Raw genomic sequence first — 22,774 nt, 5'->3', positions numbered from 1 at the left:
CTCTAGTCTCTCCTCTCCTATCCTCTCCTCTCCTCTCCTCTCCTCTCCTCTCTCCTCTCCTCTAGTCTCTCCTCTCCTCTCCTCAAGACTCTTTTTCATTTGTTTGTTGAGTGTCCTCGGCTGTCACAGCTCTTTGACCTTTTAAGGAGTTGGCTGCATGGTCTGGGGGAGGCCTTTTCCTTTCCACTGTTCATTTTTGGCCCAAAATACAGTGCTAAAAACAAAAAGGTACACACTTTGATAAACTTTCTGCTGGGCTCTGCCAAGTTGGCTATCTGGCTGACTTGCAGGAACCGGACTCAGGGTGCCGGCAGTGTGGAGCCGGTGCCGGTCTTAGAAGGACTTTTGAAATCCCGGCTCAGAGTGGAATATTGTTACTGTCAATCTGTGGACAATTTACAGGACTTTAAAGAAAGATGGACTGTTGGGGGTGTCCTGTGCTCTGTGACAGGGAATGGAGAGCTGGTATGTCATTTCTGAGTAGTTGTTTAACATTTACTGTGTCTGGCAGACTGTTTTATTCAGCAGCAGTTTTTCTCTGGTTTTGTTTCTTATTTTTCTTGATTTGAGCTAAATGGTTTTCAGTCATTGCTGAAATGATTTAATAAAGGGACTTGAAACCCAAACCTCTATCCTTGTTTCCTCCTCTCCTTTTCCCCTTCCATCTGTTTCCTCTTTTCTATCCTCTCCTCTCCTCTCTCTCTCCTTCTCTCTCCTCTCATCTTATTTTTCCTTTCACTCCTTTCCTCTTGTGTATCCTGTCCTCTCTTACCTTTCCTTTCTATCTCCTCTCTTCTCCTCTAACCTTGTTTCCTCTTTTCCTATTTTCCCTCCGCCTCTCTCCTCATCCGTTCCTCTCCTCTCATCCTTCTTTTCTCTCTGCTCTCCTCCACCCTTGTTTCCTCCTCTCCTCTTTCTCCTGTCACCTCTTTCCTCATTTGTTCCTCTCCTGTCATCTATCCTTGTTTCCTCCTCTTCTCTTACTTGTTTCCTTCCACTCCTTTCCTCATTTGTGCCTCTTCTCTATTTCCTTTCTCTCTCGTCCCTTGTTTCCTTTCTCCTCCAATTTTTTTCCTCCATCCCTTTCCTCTTTTGTACCCTCTTTTTCTCCTCTCTCCCTTCCCTCTTCCCTAATATTGTTTCCTCTTCTCTTCTCTGTTTCCCTCTCTTGTCCTTTTTTCCTTTCCTTTTTCTTATCCTCCTCTCGTCTTTATCTTTGCTCTCCTCCTTGTTTCCTCTCTCCTCTTTCATACTCCTTCCTCTCATGTCTTCTTTTTCTTTCCTCTCCTCTCATCTTTTTTATTCCATCCCTTCCCTCCTTTGTATCCTCTATTTTCCTTCCCCATCCTTTTTCCTCTTCTTATCCTCCTCTCATTTTTTCTCCTCTTCCCTCCTGTCCTTTATTCCTTTACTCCTCATCCCTTCCTCTTTATTTTTCCTTTCACCACTTTCCTCCTTTGTATCCTCTGTTCCTCTCTTCTCTCTTTCCCTTTTCCTTTCCTATTAGTTCTTCTCATGTCTTCTTTCTTTTCTTCTCCTTTCCTCTCCTCTATCCTTGTTTCCTCCTCTCCTCTTATATTTTCCATCCATCACTTTTCTCTTTTGTATACTTTTTTCTCCTCCTCTCCTTTTCCATTTCCCTCCTCTTGTCCTGTCCTCTTTTCCCTCCTCTTTCTTATCCTCCCCTCTACCTTTCTTTGCTCTGTTACATCCTTGTTTCCTCTTTCCTTTCCTCCCCTCTGTTTCCTCCTCTCCTCTGCCCTTATTTTTCATCACATCCCTTTCCTCCTTTACATCCTCTTCCATCTTCTTCTTTTTTCTCCTTTCCTCCACTGTCTCCTCACTTTCTTTCATGTCTTCACCTCTCTTCCTCTTCTTTTTACCATCACCCTTCTTTCATGTTGTCTCTCCTCTCTTTCTTCCTCCAGCTTCTTTTTCTTTTCTTTCCTGTCCTCACTTCAAACCTTGTTCCCTCTCCTCCCATGGCTCCTATTCATCTCCTCTTCTCCCCTGTGCTCTCATTTTTTTTCGTCTCCTGTCATGGTTTCTTTTTCTTCTCCTCTCCTCTGTTCATCTCTCTACTTCCACCTCTCCTTGTCATCTTCTATACCTTTCATTCCGTCTTTTCTCCTTTCTCCTCCTTTTCTCCCCATCTCCCTCTCATCCTCTCCTCTCCCTCCTTACTCCCTCTTTCTATCCTCTCAACTTTTTCATTTCTTCTCCTCTTTCCTCTCGTCCCTGCATCTCTCCTCTTCCCTTTCTCCTCCTCCCACTCTCTCTCGAAGTGCCCTCCTCTCCTTCATTTCTCATTTCATTCCTCCTCTCTTTCTTATCCTCTAATCTCCTGTCGTTTTTCCTTTCCTCTCCTCCTCCCTGTATCTTCCCTCTTTCCCTCTCCTCCCACTCTTTCTCAAAGTGCCTCCTCTCCCGTCTAATCATCTCTCCCTTTATCCACCTCTCCTCCCATCTCTCTTTTCATTTCTTTTTTCCCTGGCCTTTTCTTCTCCTCCATCCATCCCTCTCCCCCTGCATCTCCTACTCCTTCCTTTCATCTCTCCTCTCTGTTAGTCTCTCTCTCTCTCTCGCCTCCTCCTCCTCTCCTCTCATTTCCAGCAGTGGAGACTCAGTGAACAGCAGCGGCGGCAGCAGCAGTGTCACTCAGCACGGCAACGACTCGCATGAAAGTGAGGACCTCTGTTTTTCTTCTCATCTCTTTTGTTTTTTTGTTGTTGTTTTTTCCACATCACCTCCTCTTCCTCGTCCTCCTCTTCCTCTCCTCACCTCTCCTCTTCTTTTAGTTGTTTCTTCTCTACTTTTGGAGCCTCTCTTTCTGCCACATCTTTTCGGAGTGCAGCAGTATGAGGGTACCATGCATTCCAAATAGGTTTCTGTCCTTGCTCCAACTGGAGCATGTAGCCGTACGCTTTATTTTTTTATTTTTTATTTTTTCATTTCCTTGCGTCTCCTTTTTAATAAGTAGGCCAGTGTTGTAGCTTCAATGCAGTGTGTCAACCTCTGGGCGCTGATGTGCTACTGAATGGATATTTCAGCAGGTATGACTTTTAGTCTGAACTTAAATCATGTAAATCTTTCCTTCAGTGGCAGATGTGTTGCAGCAGGAGATGAAGCGGCATGATTTGGGTACAGTATGATGAAATATTGACCACAGCTGTGGTGCTGTGAGGATTTAAGACATGCAGGAGTATTTTTTGAGAGATTAGAAGTCAGATATTTTGTAGCTGGTGAGGATATTATTGGACGGTTTTCCTCTGTAACCAAAGAGACGTATTATTCTGCAGATTCTTCCACTCTCTCTTTCCTCTCATTCCTTTTCTCATTTTTGTACTTTCATTTATTTTCTCACCGACTGGCACAAAGACACTCTGTCTGCAGTGAATGCACTGGAGTTCAAACAAAAATGGGGATCATACCGTCGGACATTTAACCAGGATGGACTTATCGGATGTATTAACTTCCGTCATGGCCACGATTCCGGCCAATTTACCGCCAAACTCTTCGTTTGAGAATGTCAATCACACCTCCTCTTCCTCGCCGAGATCTCCTCCTCTACCTCCTCACTCGCAGGTGGCGTCAGTCTTCATCGTGCTGGTGGTCTCGGTCATCATACTGGGGACTGTGGTGGGTAACGTGCTGGTGGTGGTGGCGGTGTTCACCAGCCGAGCCCTGAGGCCGCCGCAGAATCTCTTCCTGGTGTCTCTGGCTTCAGCGGACATACTGGTGGCGACGCTGGTCATCCCCTTCTCCTTGGCGAATGAGGTGAGGAAACACACTTTCCAGTCTTTATCTGGACATCTCATCTGAACACGTGTCAGTAGAGGTGTAAATGCAGGTAGAACATCAGCCAAACTGTGGAGGCTGGAGGATCAAATCTCAGCCAGATCTGTGAGGCTGCACTGATCACTGTTAAGAAAACAAACTTTTAGACAGACTTAAGAGTTGGACAAGATAAAGATGTGACCCAACGATGGCACTAGATAAAAAAGTAAAGGATCACCACAAAGTTCATGAACGTCTGCACCAAATTTCATGGAAATCCATCCATCAATAGTCGAAACGTTTAATTCAAAACCATAAACCTGTTGGTGTCAGAGGTTCACCACAGTCAACAGGACACATCCTCTGGGGACCGTGAATATTGTTACTAAATTTCATGGCAATCCATCCAAGAGTTGTCGAAACATTTCACAAAAAAACAAAAACATCAACCCCGTTATGGTGCTGGAGAAAAAATCAGTGGATTTCATCCTTTGGAGACAATAAATATCTTCCATCCAGTAGTTGTTGAGATATTTCAGTCTGGATCAAACTGGTGGACCGACACACAGCACAGTCTCTCGTGCCATGCAGCGAGCGTCACTAAAAATCCAGCAAGTTGAAACGTCATCTAACTCCACCTCTTCCTGCTGCCTCAACACATCGAGCTCTGCCTCTGAAAACGAAATCAGCCCAGACACCAGAAGAATATGTTTGCATTATACATTTCTGCAAACCACAAACATGTTAGATTTGTACATTTCATATGCATCACATCAACATTTGTGAAGTGATTTGATGCTTACCAAGCTGCAGACCACTGCTGGAAACCAACACACATCAAAAGCAGTTGTGTTTTATCGCTATTTTTCCTCTGAGGATACGGCCATGAAAGGCAATTTGTTTTACAGAGACATCGCTGTGTTTCCTGCCGGGAACCAAGTACTTTGAGCCAAAACGAGATCTGTTCAGAACCATAACCAAGTGGATTTTGTGCCTAAATCTAACTGCACAACCTTTTTTCAAACATCAGTTCATATGATATCTTAGTGTCCGGCCAATGACAGCATGTACTCAACATGAAGTTGTTTCTCTAAAGTAAAGCTACGTAGGTTAGGTTTAAACAAGTAAACTTTTGTTAGGTTTAGGAGAGAAAAACACAGTGATGACAACCTTGAAATAAGTAAAAGTTCACACAAAGTTCACGCAGTTCTGAACGACGGTCTCCTGCGGAAAGTCCCGTATTTTTTTAACCCATCCACCACCTCAGTCTGCCTCCTCCCATGGACTGCTTCCTTCTTAACTCCTGTCGGCGCATTAGTCACATGATCGCAGCTTTTCCAGTTATGTCGGTTATACAGAATTACTGGCTCGTGATTGCGTGGGAAATTTCCAAATTTTGGTGCATTAGTTTTTGTAGGTATATGTGCGAACAGTACGTGAGAACAGCCTAAACCACACATTAACCACAGCGCTGTTGATACATAAAGAAACATAAAGTTTCAACTTAGGACGAACAAATGCAATTTATCAGTGGTTTGCAGAAACATATAACACCAACATTTTTTCTGGCAACTGGGTTGATGAAAAGTAAGTGGAACCCATTAAGCAATATTGCTTTTCTTGACCTATAGAGTCCCAGCAAATGTTTTTATTGAGACCCAGTTGCAACACAGGTTGAATTGAGATGATGGAAATGTTTATCAATGCCAGGTACAAATGCAAAACTCATGATCAAATGTCATCGTTCAGATTAAGGCAGGCAGATACAGATCACACATTAACTAATCTGACGATGGCAGTTGTGGATCAATGAAATCCACCGATAACAAAACCTCATGATCAGGGTGTGTTGATCTCTTTGTTCCTGAGTTTACACTGTGAATCTAATGATGCTGAATGTCAAACATTTTCTAGTTGACTGAAAGGGAACACGTGGTGCTGTTTGTCTGTTGCAAACCAAAACACATCAGAATAATTTGGACGAATCGTTAAAGTTCCAATAAAATCAAATTTGATGTTAATTTTTTTTTTATCACATATGAGCGCTTATTGTCAGGTTTGCGGGCGGTATCTGACTCAACAACAATTTATTTTTTTAGGTATTCTTGATGGAATTTGAGAGTTTGTCATTTCCAGAAAAAAAAAAAAAAAGACTCATCCTGCACTCAGGGGCTTTGCACCCAATGAAAGGCTAATATATAGAAACAAGCTTATCACAGCTCCATCGAGGGGTTGAGCCTACACCTCACCTACACCAGTAGCGCTGGCGGCTTCGGATCGTGACCCCAAAATGTACAGCCTCGCTCTAAAAATGGCCTCTTCATGGTTGTCTTCTTCGTCCATTTAATCCCTGTCCGATTTGTTGGTACAATCTGCAGGTGTGGTTGATGGTGAAAAGTCTTCACCAACAGAGAGCAGGCTGTCCTGAAATCTGGCAGGACGGGCGTAACACACATGCAGAACTATTGGCTATGTACATTTGCACATTTCTCACAGATCATATCAACATGTCCAAAGTGTTGTTGTATATGAGCTGACTGTGTCGTCAGGAGGTGGAGGGGATGGTGGATGGTGTGTCTCGTAGGAGAGATGCCCACCAAGGTGCAGACCACTGCTCAAGATCAACAAACAACAACACTGTGCGTGTTTACAGAGTCACTGCTGTTTTTCCAGCAGCTGTTTAGACACCAGACGTTGGTGTTTTTTTAGCGACCCATCTGTGTTGTTTGAGCGGAGAGTGAAATGTTTTTTACAGAGACATTGTGCATTTCCTGCTCCAAAAACTGTGAATTTTAAGCCAATATATGATCTTTTCCAACCATAATCAAACAGTTTTTCTGCCTAAACATAACCACGTTACCCACAATGCTGTTACAACATAAAGTAACACTCTCGTACTCTATACAGTAAAGTACAAATGTACAATGCCAACATTTATTCTGGCGATTGGGTTGCTGTTGGCTACTGTAAACAGCGATTAATATCTGTTACAAGTCCCTCCCTAGCTTCCAACAGCACTCAAGAAGATAAACTGTGTGAGATTCAGGCTGTGAGCATCTTGACTTCACTGTTGACATTTTCTGAATAATTCTGGACAATTAAAATGATGATCGTCTGCTAGATCTGTAGCTGGTGTTTCCTCTCTGAAGTTCTCTTCTAATAACAGTTCACTGATTTATCTCTGCGTTTTATCAACCGTTAATACTTGAAACTTACCTGAAGCTTCTGCTGTGTTGCGTTCAATGTCCGACACTTCTCATGTCTGTAAAGCCCCGTCTCCACCGAGCAGTTATGGTTCAGTTCAGTTCGATGCACTCTCTGTCTCCACAGTGTAAAGTTGTGGATGGTCCCAACAGAAGCGTTCCTTAGCGTCCCCATGTTTGGTCCCCCCTCTGTTGGGGTACCTAGCACACAGATCTGGTACTAAAAGGTGGAGCTAGAAACCCTGCAGTCTGATTGGTCAGTAGAGGACGGTCACTCTGGTTTTATGTAACCTCTGTTCATACATCAGTAAACTACAACTATAAAATGAAAGAGAAAAAATAACTTCATTCACTGGGCCGACTGCCGGCAACTTTTAAGGTGGAACGTTAACTTGTAATGTTACTCAATGCATGAGTTGATGACGTGAATCCATCAGCACACCTTAAATTTCACTGTGACAACTTTGACCATCACTTTAGTTTTTATATGACACACACTTTTAGTAATGACTTTAAAAATATAGATTAATTTGGAGCGGATTATGTGAAGGTCATATATTCTAATCCTCACTTCCTGTTGGCTACAGCAGCACTAAACCCTTGAGCTTGCCTGAGAAGGACTAAATGCACAAAGCTGCTATTTTTAAATATCCCATGGAGAGAGACTCTCACTGCAGCCTGTTCTATTTTGTTGTGAAAATGTGGGCGTGCAGCCTCGTTCTGTGGACGATAAACCAGGTGCAGACTTCCATCTGTGTCACCGCTGATGAGGAAATACAGCGAGTGCTGGACGGAGCAGTGAGTGACAACAACCCCGCCCACATTTAAGAGGACTGTCTGAACACACCGAGGGTCTAGGTACCATGTCTGAAGGCTTACTGCTGGTTCCAAAGGTACTGGACTGAAAGGGTTTGGTGGAAACAGGGCTTAACAGTTTCCTGTCTGCTGTAGAGCTTGTTTTTGGTCATAACACAGACAGTCAGGTGACCGAGGGTCATTCTCATCCATCTGTCTGCTGCACTCATCATCTGACTTAATATCCACTCTGTGTCGCCTGTTTTACAGCTAATGGACTGTTGGTTTTATGAGGAGAGTCATTACATCAATTACTGACGAGCTAAAGAGAAAACAAAGCTACAGCCTTCTTCTGCTGTTCACTATGCAGAATGTTTCTCGTCATGATTGATCAAGATTCATCTGTGATCAGAACTTAGGTTGATTAATTCATGAATTTATTGTCTCAGTTTCGATCAAAGCTCAGATCGACTTCTCAGGAAAATTGTTGCAGTGGTTCCATCTCAGCTCTCCTCTCAACTTCACCCTCATTTCACAGCTCCACAAACACAAACTGAGAATAAAACTCCACAGAAAAGTGAATGCAGCATCATCCAAACGCTGCACTGCAGCTGAGAACGTCCAATATTTACTCCTTTATCACCTGCCAGAGAAGAAAACTCATGAAGAAGAGGTAAAGCCGAGACTTTTCTCTTAAAACAGACTTCATTTGGACAGCAGAGCGCACGCTGTGGAGGAATGTGATGGATATTTTACAGTCTCTTGCAGCCGTGAAAAGACTGTCGGCTTAAATAATTTTCAAGAGGGCTGATATGAAACCACAGGGGCAAACTCACTGAGAGTGTTTCCTGCCAACTAGAAACAGTTGCGGCTGACGTGGCAGTAATGAGATATTGACTGGATTGTTATTTCGAGGTAAAATAATCCTCCAGGTGCTTTGCTCAAGGCCACTTTGTTTTTCTCTGCAGGTCATTTCTGGGGCTTGATGAAGTCATTATCATATCTTAATTGGTTTGTCCTCTCTCCAGGTCATGGGCTACTGGTACTTTGGTTCCATCTGGTGCTCCTTCTACCTGGCTCTGGACGTGCTCTTCTGCACTTCCTCCATCGTCCACCTCTGCGCCATCAGCCTCGACCGCTACTGGTCAGTCACCAAAGCTGTCAGCTACAACCGCAAACGGACGCCCAGACGGATTAAAATGATGATCAGCATCGTGTGGCTCATATCCATCATCATCTCCTCCCCACCGCTCCTCATGACGCAGAAGGAGGAGGATTTGGGGACGGAGGAGGAGAGCGACATGCAGAGGCAGGAGTGTCTCCTCATCAACCAGACGTGGTACATCCTCTCCTCCTGCCTCGTGTCCTTCTTTGCCCCGGGCGTCATCATGATACTCGTGTATTGTAAGATCTACCGTGTTGCCAAGCAGCGGGCGTCCACTGTGTTTGTGGCGAAGAACGTGCTGGAGAGGCAGCCATCGCAGTCTGAGACCTGCTTTGTGGGTGCGTCCAGGACTTGCCAAAGAAAGGGAGCCGGCTGCGGTGACTCCCAGTACGAACTGGACAGCCCGCGGCCTGCCAACAGACACAGCTCTTCCAACATGGACAGCAACAGGAGAGGAGAGCTGGACGATATCGACTTGGAGGAGAGGAGCTGCGAGGCTGCCATAAAAACATCCTCCTCATTTTCCTCCGCTCTCCGCTTCTCCAGGAGAGCCGGCGTAAGTGTGAAAACAGAGGAGCGGAAGGACGCAGAGGGACAATCAAACAGGTTGAAGCCTCCTCCTCCTCCTCCGTCCTGTGCCTCCATATCATGGGCATCATCTGAGAACTGCTCCCACCACTTCCTCCTCCCGTCTCCGGTGCCTCTCCGCAGCAGGCAGATGTCTCTGTCCAAAAACAAAGTGGCACAGATGAGAGAGAAGCGCTTCACATTTGTTCTGGCGGTGGTGATGGGGGTTTTTGTCCTCTGCTGGTTCCCGTTCTTCTTCACCTACAGTCTGCAGGCTGTCTGCAGAGAGAACTGCGCGATCCCTGACGCACTCTTCAACCTGTTTTTCTGGATCGGATACTGCAACAGCTGCCTGAACCCCATCATATACACCATCTTCAACCGAGACTTCAGGAGGGCCTTCAAGAAGATTTTATTCCAGACTCACAAACGAACATAACATGTGAATGTACGTGTGTTTGACGAACACAAATGTGTGTGCACACAGTTTTAATCCTGTTTTCCACTGTGCTGTCATACCGACATTAAAGGGCTTGCCATACAGCCTGCGTATTGATTTATTATTCAGCTCCTCATTAATTTATTATAACAATCACTTTCTATTCTAGTGTAAACGAGTCAGAGGAAGATGATGATGACACACGGACGCTGTGTGTGCAGGTGTTTCTAACTCTGCTTCCTTGATGCAACAACACATAGACATTACAACGTGGGCTTTGCCTATATTTGAATGTTAATTAGAGGAAAATGGCTGCAGGGCTGTGAATATCGTCCCCGCAGAGCTCCGAGATGTCTGCACGCTGTAGCAGACAGTCTCACTGGCTCTGCAGATTCTATATTGACACAGATGCAGATTTAAGGAGCTGAGAAAAACTGACTGCGCTTTAAAGAAACATACAGTGAGCCTTTAATGGATTTCTGTGCCTCAGAGTAATTAAACACCAGCAGCACCCAAAGTTTAAACTTTAACTTCAAGTCGACATAAAGCGCAGAGAGCCGAATGAAAGTTACCAGTTTTTCACAGAGCAGCAACGTTCTGTTGACACTGCACAGCTCGGGGGCAAAGACATAAAAAATTCATATGCAGCTAGCAGATGGGCCGAGCCGCCGAACACAGAGAGAAAGAGGGAGGGGACAAAGAGAAAGAAAAGAAATGCCTAACTATACCAGAGCCTCTGAATAAATATAATCAACCTGAGGCTCATACAACAATGGATAATTATGCTGTGAAGCTCAGGGTGAAATGACAGGACTCGGAGTGCTCGTCTCCACTGACGAGATGCTTTTATCTTTTCAAACACAAAGCAGTGGCAGAGGGAGTGACAAGTCCAAGGCCACAAACGGTGTTACATCACTGTGGTTGCCATGCAACACGGGGGTTGACCACAACTCAGAAGTTGCATAATTAATTATCTCACCTTAACTGATGTAGAGCAGAGTTCTTTAATGGCTTTCAGGTCAAGGATCCCTTAACTTAACTTAACTTAAAGAGAGACGGAGCAGGAAACCCAACAGGCTCTCATCCCAACTCATCACATCCGGCTGCTTTGTCAATGGACCTACTCATCTAAATATGACGCGCTAGGTACCTGCCTGCGTCAATTTTGGACGTTCACGGACGGTGTATCAATTTACAGCTGTTACTGTACATGTATTGTGTCTTTTCAAAATACACTTACACACAGGATACACAGGAAATGGACACTGTCTGCTGGCTACATGTGCAAAGTCTTTTACAAAATAAATTTACAACATAGATAAAACACTTAGTGGTTATGTTTAGAGCAGTGGTTCCCAACTGGTCCAGCCACAGGGACCAAATTTCTCCTTAGTCGTTAGTTCAAAGTCCACACAGTTTAATATATTCACCGTCATACTTTTGGCCATGTCGTCAAGTTTAGCCCAGTTCAGACCAAAGATTTGTGACAAATCAAGCTGAAACAGGGGGGGGACCCCCAAAAGCCTTCCATTTCATATATGTCTCCCCCCGTATGCCTGAAACTAAACATACACCTGTAGCTGGTAGGACTGGGGAGTGGAGTTAAAGAACTCTGTGAATTCAATCTACAACTCTACTTTCCCTCCATTTTTCTTTACTGTAAACATCACCATCGCCGCCTCCTGTCAAAATATTGTAATGGAGGTCAGAGCTCAAATTAGTTGAACTTGTGCAGCACAAAGTGGTTGAAAATCAATGTCGTGCAGCTGGTATAACATGCACAGCAACAGCGTTGAACATGCACGTCTGATGAAGCTCCATCGGGATGTTTTGTACTTCAAGCAGGTCATATTTTTAACAAAACTGTGTGTCGAGATGCGGCTGATCTCCGGGGAGTCGTTAGAATAGATAAACACCAGACAAAACTCTTCATAGCTCAGCTGTGATGTTATTGTGGGCAGATGTTGCTGTGATACAGGTCGTGGTTTCAGCACCCAAAAAGAGATTTATAACACAAAGGTCGAGACGACAGGCCAGACTCCGAGTAGAAGGAAACTGACTCCTGAAGGTGGACGTGTGACATCACACTTTCAGCACCCAAGCAGCAATCGTTCCATGCTGTGATGACCTGTCACAATTCTGCACGAAGGGGCCCAAGCAGCAGCCTTCAGGAATGAGAAATGAAGCCAACATGGAAGTGCCAACAACTGCAGTTCCTCTGATGTCCACTTGAGGCTGGCTCCAAGAGCTAGTCAGTCCCCATAAACCTGCATGTTAAAAAGTCCAACTTCACAGGAGAAATGACATCTTCATCCTGTTCATACATTGTCTGTTTTCAAAATACACTTCTGTTTTCACAGGAAATGTGCAGTTTGTATACAGTTACCTTTGCTGCTGGAAATGTTCCCATAACTTTGATTTTGTCTGGAGTAAATATGACTCTGTGAAAAACATGTCCTCAAACCTCTGGTCTGAAACACCTATTACGATCGACAGCACAACAAGGTGAAGCTCCAGGAAATACACCCCACCAAAGGTGAGCCCTCCTCAGCCCCGGAGGTCGGCTGTAACCCTACACTGGCTAAGCAACCAAAACTGGATTTTACTCCACCTTTCAGCCAGATCTCTGGGACAGCACCAGTCACTTGCAAATGCAGACCCTCAGGTAAATAGAAGCTTCCTAGCCTCAGCTACACTTCCTGGTGATCACCTTGACATTCACACAGAGATACATTTGAATTTTGGGGAGATACGCAGTTACCAGTTTTATGTGGTGTAAAGGAAAAGCAATAAAACAAGTAGTGTAACGAATTACTGTTGGCAGGGAGTAATGAGTAAAGTTATATTATTACTTTTGAAATGAGTAATGAGTAATAAATTACATTTTTAGAATAACAAGCCCGTCACTTCTCACAAATAAAGCTCCTTCTTCTCCTTTTTGGTTTTCAGGAGCTGTTGGTAACGGCGCATTCGCTGCATTACCGCCTGCTTTTGTTTCAGAGCGGACCAAATGTCAATCCGATCCATTAATCCTGTTTGTCTGATGAAACTGAAGAAAACCTTTCTGCCTGATCCACTCGACAGGTTGAGATATTTGTGCCTATGTTGCCTCTCTTCATACTTATTATTCTCCGTGATTACGTGCACTACAGACTCCTTGTCATGTATCCTGTTGACAGTGACCTTTTCTCTTCTTGCTCTAAATCTTGAATTGACTTTATTATACAAACTGCACAGAAGCCTCCCCTTTATTTCACTGCTCTTTCCTCTCTGCTGCTGCTGCTTTACTCCAAACTGTTCTCTTGACCTCTGATTGGCTAAATGAGACTTGTAAATCGACATCGTCTCTGTGTTCAACTTGTTTTTATAACCCGTCCACCTCCGCACTTCCCCTTCAGACCTGCGTGTGCATGTGCCCACGTAAACAGAATCGACGTGTTGAATGAGTCTGGAGAAAACTTGTAACACTCAGAAGTGAAGGCAAGGCGACTTTATTTAAATAGCATATTTCACACACTGAGGTGTTTCACAGTGCTTTACAGACAGGCGAAGGAAAGCATCAGAATGAGATTTAAACTCTGTGTTGTTCTGACTCGAGGTACGAGCAGCTGGTTTGTGGGATCTCTTCCAAACTGAAACAGAATCGGAGCAGATGAAAGTGTTCAGGGGTTTATTCTCTTCTACCAGACACAGAGTCAAAGGTTGTGCAAGTGTCTCGACTGAACAGACTCCTACATCATTCAGTGCACGCTTTATTCCAACATCTTTTCTGTCTGGAACTGAAACAGCAGCCCCTAATGGGCTGATCGGCATCAGCTGTTTGCAGTGTGCTTCACAATAATTGGCTCATTAACAGCTGAATGGCCACAATAACATCCACCATATTCATGGCTGTCAATCAGCTGTTGTTAGTGGTTATTAGCATCATAGATATATGTTGGTGAAGATTCTCAGTCATCCAGGTCATGGTAATATTAAGTGCTGTATCGAAGGCAACTGGACTCACTTGAGTTTCTTGAAGATGTTTCATCTCTCATCCAAGAAGCTTCTTCAGTTCTAATGGACTCGCAGTCGCAGTCTTTAGACTCTGTGTAGGTGTGAACCCTGACAGAGTCGTTGAGGTCACATGTGAGTCGTTGACCCGCCTGGCCATCTTGTGTGTCGTTAGGGCCAGATGGGACCAGGTTTAAATGGGTGTCAAGTAGGGGTGGGAATCTTTGGGCACCTCACGATTCGATTACGATTCAGGGGCTACGATTCGAGTATAAAACGATTATTGATGCATCTTTAATTGATGTATATTGATGCACTTTTTCACAACACACATTTCTTTTTGTCTCACTGAATAAGCATTCAACACTTGCAATTTTTAAAAACAGTGCATCTGTAATAAGAAAGAGTTGAATTCATTTCCATTATATTTTATTAAACATATAAATGGAAATGCTTGCAAACTGTAAAGTTACAAGTTCGTTGTACGGAACCAAAGGTAACAACAGGTATCTTAAATCACAAGATAAAATGCGCAGTTAGAGTAACAAATGATTCAGTGGCGACAGACGTCCACGCCTCACATGTAACCGTGTTCCTACCTACCTGCCTTCAACAGTGAGGCCATGACTTCTGTTTTGGTTTGATGGTAGAGTGTCGGTGAAATAGCGTCGGGATGGGATGGTGTATCTGGGCTCCAGTGTATGCAGCAGTGCTCGAAATCCCTGATTTTCCACGACAGAATAAGGACGCAAATCCTTGGCAATAAATGCCGCCATGGCCTTTGTAATTCGCTTCGCCTTTTCCGATGAGGGTGGCAGCTTTCTAATTGCTTCCTCGATTGTTCTCTGGTCAGTAGCGCCACTAGTTGCCGCAGCAACAACAGCCTGACAACAGTCCCTGACTCCTCCGTCAGGTGGAATCGAGTTACATGGCTTCTCATGTTTGTTGTGTTGCCAAAGTATTTTATTTTAGCACGACACAGCTTACATATAACGTGGCTCTTGTCCAGTTCGCTTCCGCCGTCAACGTTGTAGAAGCCAAAGTATTTCCACACATCTGCTTTTAAATTAGAAGAAGCTGTTCAGCTCTCACGGCGAGGTGGGTAGCGGGCAGCCATGTTTGTTTTCCTCTGTGCGCGTGTCGGCGTGTCTGCTCCAGGTGCACATCCCAAAGTGTCCTGGAGCCGGTCGCAGCGCACCATAAAGGCAGAAATACGCCCGCCGGGAGCAGTTCAGCACCGCAGAGAGCTCCCCAGAGTTAATAACAGGAGGTTATGGTGTTTTATTCTCTCCTCTCTATGACACTTGTATCTTGACCAGTAGTCTACTTTTGTTGCGTTTGCTGATCCTCTATGGTACACAAATACAGTATAGCCTAGTATAAACACATATCGGAACAACGGGACTAATGGGATGTCGGACCAATGACATGGAGCCCTTCTGCACACCTTGGTTGGAACCAGTGCTTATTTGACGTCCTGTTGCCTTTCTATCATCTTGAACCAGTCTGGCCATTCTCCTCTGACCTCTGGCATCAACAAGGCATTTTGGCTCACTGGATATTTTCTCTTTTTGGGACCATCCTCTGTAAACCCTAGAGATGGCTGTGCTGAAAATCCCAGTAAATACTCAGACCAGCCCGTCTGGCACCAACAACCATGCCACGTTCAAAGTCACTTCAATCACCTTTCTTCATCATTCTGATGCTCCGTTTGAACTTCAGCAGCTCGTCTTCACCATGTCTACATGACTAAATGTTAATGAGCTGCTGCCATGTGATTGGCTGATTAGCTATTTGTGGCCTGGACTGTATGTTGAATAGGTATATACATTTAAGAGGTGTTAGGAATACTGAACAGTTGAATAATTGCACATTAAAAAAGAGTAATAATAATTGTACCTTCAGTCCAGCAGCCTAAAATCAGAATGCAGCTTTCTGTCAGTTCAATGCGTTCCAACCTGCTGTTGCTGGGGGGACTCAAGTAAAGTACAAGTGCCTCAAAATTGTACATAAGTACAGTACTTCAGCAGCCCTGATTGGCTACTTTCCACCACTGGAGATGAATCATGGTCATTATGGCTCCTGTGTTTGCAGGTGATGTTGTGTCGCTTGCTGCTCAGTTCCATGTCACTGAATCTCTCTGTATTCATTTGGTATTATTATTGTAGCAGCAGAGCTCATGTCCTGCGGTGCTCGACTTGTCACTAATGTCCAAAGTGATAATTTGGACACTCCTGTGGGCTGAACTGGTCTTTGGCACATTTCCCCCGGGTGGTTTCAAGTTGTTCCGGTGGTTTTCTATTAGCTCACGCTCGTTATTCAGCGGTTCACAAGAGGATACTCGATGGTTTATGGTCGTTCATATCATGATGGAATCCACTCATGGACCACTCAGTGCCCTCTGAGATCCCAGCAATTAACTCGGTGAGCACAGTGTCCCCATCACTGTCATAAACGATGGCCAAATCTATATGAGAATCAGACGCTGTAATAACCTGGACACGTCCTTTGGCTTTAACGCTCACGTGAGTCTGTCTGTCTGCAGCTCCTTTAATGATCTTTTAAAAAACAAATCAACGTGACATTTTGGCGGAGAGGATGCAGACGGCTTTATCACCATGTTCAATAGTTCTGTCTCTTTCATTCACATCTGTCAGCCCAGAATAAATCCTAAAGCACTGAGAGAAGCTCTGCCACACACAGAGTGTTAAAAATCATCCGTGTGATGACTCCTAACCTTCAAACTGTTATTGTCGAGCTCTTGTGTGTCTACATGTGAGAGCCAAGAGGTGCTGGTTATTTTAAAATCTGGTGTGGTTTGTTGGTTCAGAGGCTCACAGGCCACACTGAGGAACATAACAGTTCTCTGTCTGCCAGGTGAAACGATGACACGAGGTCCTGGACTCAGCACATTTCACCACTGGCTGCCTCCAACTGTGTGGGCGTCAAGTAAAAATGTGAATATGTAAATTCACTGTTCACATGAAAAATTCAGCGGTGAGACTGAAATAGAGTTTTACAGGCATGTCTCTGTGCAGTGGTTGTAAGAGTGGTTTAAATAAGCACATTTTACATCAGATGTCAATAAATCTCACTTGTTTGATGCGTTGGCTTCGTCTGCAGTGAATAAGACAGAATATCTCTATTTCGTCTTTAATAATAAAAAACAAAATCATTAGAAAGCAACTATAAAACAAGACCAAACCCCCGTAGTGGCCGTTTGAGGCTGCAGTTCTCATTACACAGCAGAAAATAAAACTGACAGATGGATGAAAAATACAGAGAACTTTGCCCCGACTGGATTCTAATACTGTTAGCTGAGAATAAGAAATAATTAAAGCCCAGACGGAGGTCGTGTTTTCACCAAAATCAAAAGGTTTGACCTCTGCACACTGCAGACTCAGACTCGTCAGGTTCAAGAGATGTCCATTTTTGAATCATTCATAAAATCACAAACAGATTTCACAAGCAGCAGATGGATGTTTTTAGTAGTTTAGCTGTTGCAATTTGCAATTTGTTTCATTACGGTTCCAGTCACTAGGCATGTGCGAGAAAGTCAACCATCATAACAACAAGGCGGACTCCTGAGCTCTGCTTGTGCTGCTCACCCTGTTGAATTTATCAACGCTTCTCCTGCACAGTGTAGATTTATTGTAGCAACTCCACCTCGTCGTCCGTCCGCACAAACGTTCGTGCTGTTTCCATTTTGTTTGTTTACACATCACCGCTCTGTAGAAGAAATTGCATGTGCAAAGTCACACCGCCAACTACTGGCCTGGCATGTATACTGCAGTGTTTTTGGTCATGTTTGCGGATCTGTGTGCACGGCGATTGTTATCAAAACGTTGTTGTCTGAACACAGAGCTGGCTGGTAACTTTTCAATACGAAAATGAGAAACGATTCTGTTTTCAGCTAATCGTTTTCATGTCAACATGGTCAAAGAAGGTGCGCACCTGAGAGCGATTGCTGTGTTCACGCCTGCCCAAACGAGCTGCACTCAGAGGGCAAACTTGAAGTCGATTCAACTGAACCAAACAGGGCAGGTGAGAAAGCACCCTAACATCCCCCCCAGAGAGAAACAGAGTCCGGTGAATGACTGAGCGTATCCTGCAGTTTGTCATAACGCCAGACTTGATCTGATGTTACAACAAAACGACAGTTTTACAGTGAACACAGTGAAACAGCAGATGATCTGTACTGTCGAGCTGTTTAATCGTTGAACATGTTGCAAAATGCCACAAAAACTTCAGCTGTCACACTGTTTAAAAATGTATTTGTTAACACTCCATCTGTGCTCAGGCTACATTTTGGCTGCTTGTGACATCTGGACATTTAATTAGTTTTATCCATTATATGAAACCATACACTAAAACGTGACTGGACTTTTGTTTTCTCAGTTGTGCTCAAGAGGGAGATGAAGAAGCCGTCAGTATGTGCACAAGGACAAAGTTTGCAGCTGTGTATGCATACAAATAAGTGACCAAAGTGATGAAGAAAAGAGCTGCGGTGCCCCTCAGTGCAGAAGCAAAGAAAACATCAACTCCCAGCAGTCTGTCAGTGTCACAGAGACCAGCTCTCTCCGTCCCTGAGCTGCTCTGGTGGAATCAATTAAAAAAGAGAGAAGAGAGTTGTGAACCTAAAAACAGCAGATAAATGTATCGACCAGGGGAGAGCTGCAGGCGCAGAGAATATTAATCACTGCTTTGTATGTGGAGAGAAATCCTTCATGATTCCTGCACAATAGACGGATACACACATGTACGATGTGTCTCCAAAACTACTGAATGAGAAAAGATTAACGTAGCGCTTTGTTTTACTAAACTGTGGTGGAGTAATGAGACAGTTAAAGGACAGCATGTGCTCAGTAACACGCTCTTTGATGTGGCTGTTATTCCTAATGGAGAAATGCACGATTTGATTACAGTCAAAACTGGGGCTGGGGCGAGTCCTCCAGAAACTTGAGTAACTTAATTACCGCAATAATTGACCCTTCACTAAGCCCCGCCCATTTGTGATGGTCCCTCAAGCTGTTGGAGCTGGCATGGAGCCCACACTGTAACTAACTGCACTCCCTGAAGAATTTACATCACAGTTTCGAAAAAGCGATTTCAGAGAGAAGCAGACAAAAGAACTACAATATGCGTCTGAAGGATAAAGGGTGTCCTCATACAGGTGCTCAGGTGTATGGATGGAAGCTGACAATGTGACAATGAACACAGCTACATCTAGTTCTGAATAAACACAACAGTCAAAATAACCAGTTTAACTGCTGCAAACAATAAAATCGAGTGGATAATAACCGGTGCTTGACTGGAGTTAAGACAGACAGATAAATAAGCTGGAGCCCATAATAAATGTACAAAGATCTCAGTTTTCATCCTCTTTGATTAAAACACATTTTCAGTCAATACAAGAAATTTAAGTTCACACAACCCGGGCAGTTATGGAGGTGTGTGTCCTCCAGAAACAGCTTGGGCTTGCCAGCTACTATACAATGAAAGAAAACAATCAACTAGTCTTCAATACAACCTAACCTTGCAAAGCATCCATCAGCAGAAAATAAGTTTACAGCCCAGGATTCTCAGAAATCTGAAACAGTTGCATCAGAGTCGATGGAGCACGGCGAAGGGTCACTTGCTAACTATACCCATTTTCAACCAGCTCTGTGTCATTGCAACAAGGGTGGTAATTTAAATGTAAATTATTTTTATTTTATTTAACCTTTATTTAACCAGGCAAGTCATTAAGAACAAATTCTTATTTACAATGGCAGCCTGGAAAAAGGCAAGAGCCTCTTGAGGAGAAGGGGACAGGGATTAGAGGGGTATCAAAAGGGGAGGGGTATCACAATGCTCATTTGCCAGCAACAGTCCACCGGATGATATGAAACCCTGGCTCCCGCTGGAGGATGAGCAGGGAGCTTCTGGCAGCTCAAAGGGGAACAAACAAACAGTGTTCATCTGCACAAACTGCCCATATTGTGGTGACACAGAGCTGGTTGAAAATCAGCAAAGTTTCTGTTTAAAGAACACCGAAGGAAACTTTAAAACGTGTCATTTCTCAGGCATGTTCTGAGTCCTTAGGAGCGTATTTTTTCTGTGATTTCTAAGTGGATTTGTGGACGTTTTCTCGCCATGGACATCGGAGATAATTACATCCTCGGTAAGTTTAAGTCAAGCTGAATCTAAAAATGTGTGTATCATGTATGTTTGTGTAGATTTGACTGAGGTGTGACTCTAAGAAGTGCTGAGAGGTCGCTAAAAGCTTCAAAGCACCTTAATTGCTCCCCTGAGCTGGCTATCTAACCAATTAGCCTTAAGTGACATCACATGACGTCTGCTTCATTTTGAACTCTGATTTTTTCACTTAATACCAGATTCTGTGAAAAAAGAAAAGATGATTTAAAAGTGTTCTTAATGCTGATTGAGCCAATCGTGTACAAGTAGGGGAGACTGGGGACGGTTGCAACATGTGATGGTTACAACAGCTCTTATTCCTCCAATCAGTAACATGCTACAGTGATGACACTCACTGGCTAAATCCAGCTGAGCATTCCAATCTCCACACTACCATACAATATAGTGTGCCAGGGAAATATTAAGTCCCAATACAGATGTAAAATTCATAATGACAAAAATACCAGGATGTTCTACTTCATCTGATCTGATTTTGCTGGATGCAAGCCTGTAGACTTTTCTGCCTGTTGTGAGCCACAATCCTCCGCACAGCAGGCGATACGTCACATCAATTGAGCCACAAACAGACGACAGCTCAAACTACACACCACACACATCACAAAGTAACAACAGCAGAGCCCTCCGGGTTAATCTTCATCTCTGCCAAACTCGATAAATGGCGTTTGTTTTATCTCCAAGGTAACAGATATAAAAGCAAGACGGTCAAAGTTCAGGGCGTTACGTTATAAAAAAGTAGTTTGTCATGATAGTGTGTAGACTGCATGCAACAGTGTACCTTTGAAGAGCAGCTGCAGTACCTACTAAAAGGAAAAGGAAAAAGTATGCGATTTGGAACACACCCAAAATGTCTGAACTTCACTGCACTTGCAGACTTGTGGACTTTGCAGGCACATTCCTGATAAGTCTGGGAGTGCCGAGGACTGTTAAATCTACCATTCATCCAGTCCACAAAGGGCCGAAAGTGGACTTCCTGCAGACTTCCAGAGAGTCCGACTTATTGTGATGATGGTGAACTCGCCACAGTGTGTACGAATGAAGTCTGCGAGGGCTCAGTCTACAAGTCCAGAGGTTGGACATTTTGATTCAGCCTTAGGCTCCGATCTCACAGAAAGCATTTTAGCAGCTGAGGTCATCTTTTTATAATTGTTTTTAATAAGAATGAAGCTTTTTGCTTGCTGGTGTTGTGTTGCTATTTGCAACACTCGTGTTTTGCGCTCTAGGCGCTTGGCGTTTTTTCCTGGAGTGCTGCAAACTCCTCGAGTGAAAAAATCTTAAACTCAGAGCAGAAAAGCGTCCCACGTCATCTGTGTCATCATTTCCCATTGTCCAATTGGATGATATGAGAGGCGGGCTTTCTGTGGTCGTCACGACAACAAGTTTACAGTTCGGACACAATGGAAAAAACACATCAGCACCATCCAGTGTACCGAAAAAGCAGTTGATTTATTACTCTAGTAACATAAGTTGTATTAAAATGTGTATTTGCAAAAATTAATGATGTATAATTAAAGATGGATACTTGTCCGTGCATCTTTTGCAGTGATGCAGGCACTGCGCCAGACCGTCATGGTGATGAGAGCGCTGAGCTGGAAGGCGAAGCTTTCGAATTACTGGTCCATCTCCGTCCCAACCCTCACCTATGGTCATGAGCTCTGGGTAGTGACTGAAAGAATGAGGTCACAGATACAAGCTTCTGAAATGAGTTTCCTCTGTAGGGTGTCTGGGCTCAGCCTTAGAGATAGGGTGAGGAGTCAGACATCCAGAGGGAGCTCAGAGTAGAGCCGCTGCTCCTTCACGTCAGAAAAAGTCAGTTGAGGTGGTTTGGACATCTGATCAGGATCCTCCTGGGCGCCTCCTGTTAGAGGTGTTCCGGGGTACGTCCCACTGGTAGGAGGCCCCGGGGCAGACCCAGAACAAACTGGAGGGATTATATCTCATCTGGTCTGGGAACGCCTCAGGATCCTCCAGGAGGAGCTGGAAAGTGTTGCTGGAGAGAGGGACGTCTGTGGTGCTTTGCTTGGCTGCTGCCCACGAGACCTGGCCCCCGATAAGTGAATGAAAACTGGAATGGAACTTGTCTGTGTATTAATAAAATATCACCATGCAAAATATGGCGACACTCTGCTGTCTTAATTTTTTTCCCCGCCTCTGTGAAAAGGCACATCATAAATCTTTCAGTATCATTAAAACACCTCATGCATTTACTCTGTTAAGAAAGCAGCCAAATAAAGTTTATGTAGGAACATTTTGACACACGACATCAATCAGCTGTTGTTTGACCTTTCTGGCGTTAAGTGCATGAAGCAGGAACCTCAGTTTCATTTCATTCTTCAGACGAACACGCGGCTGCTGCTGACATCTGTGTGATTCCCTCTGACAGTTAAACCCAGCAGTCACATTAGTCATCCCAGCCTGCAGAGCTCCACGCCGTGGGACACAGGGAATGAAAGGACTCCACGTCTCAGTTTGTCGGTTCTTGGTTCAGTCAGGCAGATTTGACATGTTCGTACAAATTATGTTGGAAAAACATTTGAATGCAGCATGAACTATAGTCAGGCCTTAGACCTGAGAATTCAGATTAAATAATTCACTGCTATATGTTCACCACAACAGCAGCTACAGTGACCTTGAGTCTCA

At 44.1% G+C, this 22,774-nt stretch overlaps 1 protein-coding gene across 1 annotated transcript; it reads left to right on the top strand.

Moving 5' to 3' along the window:
- The first annotated feature begins 1,981 nt into the window (after nucleotides 1-1,981).
- LOC117252436 (alpha-2Db adrenergic receptor-like) lies at nucleotides 1,982-10,049 on the top strand. The gene is made up of 2 exons (XM_033619316.2): nucleotides 1,982-3,777; nucleotides 8,804-10,049. The coding sequence occupies exons 1-2, from the start codon at nucleotides 3,397-3,399 to the stop codon at nucleotides 9,944-9,946; spliced, it is 1,524 nt and encodes a 507-aa protein (XP_033475207.1). The 5' UTR covers nucleotides 1,982-3,396; the 3' UTR covers nucleotides 9,947-10,049.
- Nucleotides 10,050-22,774: the final 12,725 nt, after the last annotated feature.

Source organism: Epinephelus lanceolatus, chromosome 2 (genome assembly GCF_041903045.1).
Source record: "Epinephelus lanceolatus isolate andai-2023 chromosome 2, ASM4190304v1, whole genome shotgun sequence".
In the NCBI taxonomy this organism is placed as follows: domain Eukaryota; kingdom Metazoa; phylum Chordata; class Actinopteri; order Perciformes; family Serranidae; genus Epinephelus; species Epinephelus lanceolatus.
Note: the sequence above shows the minus strand (reverse complement) of the source record. Positions and strands in the feature narration are given on the sequence as shown.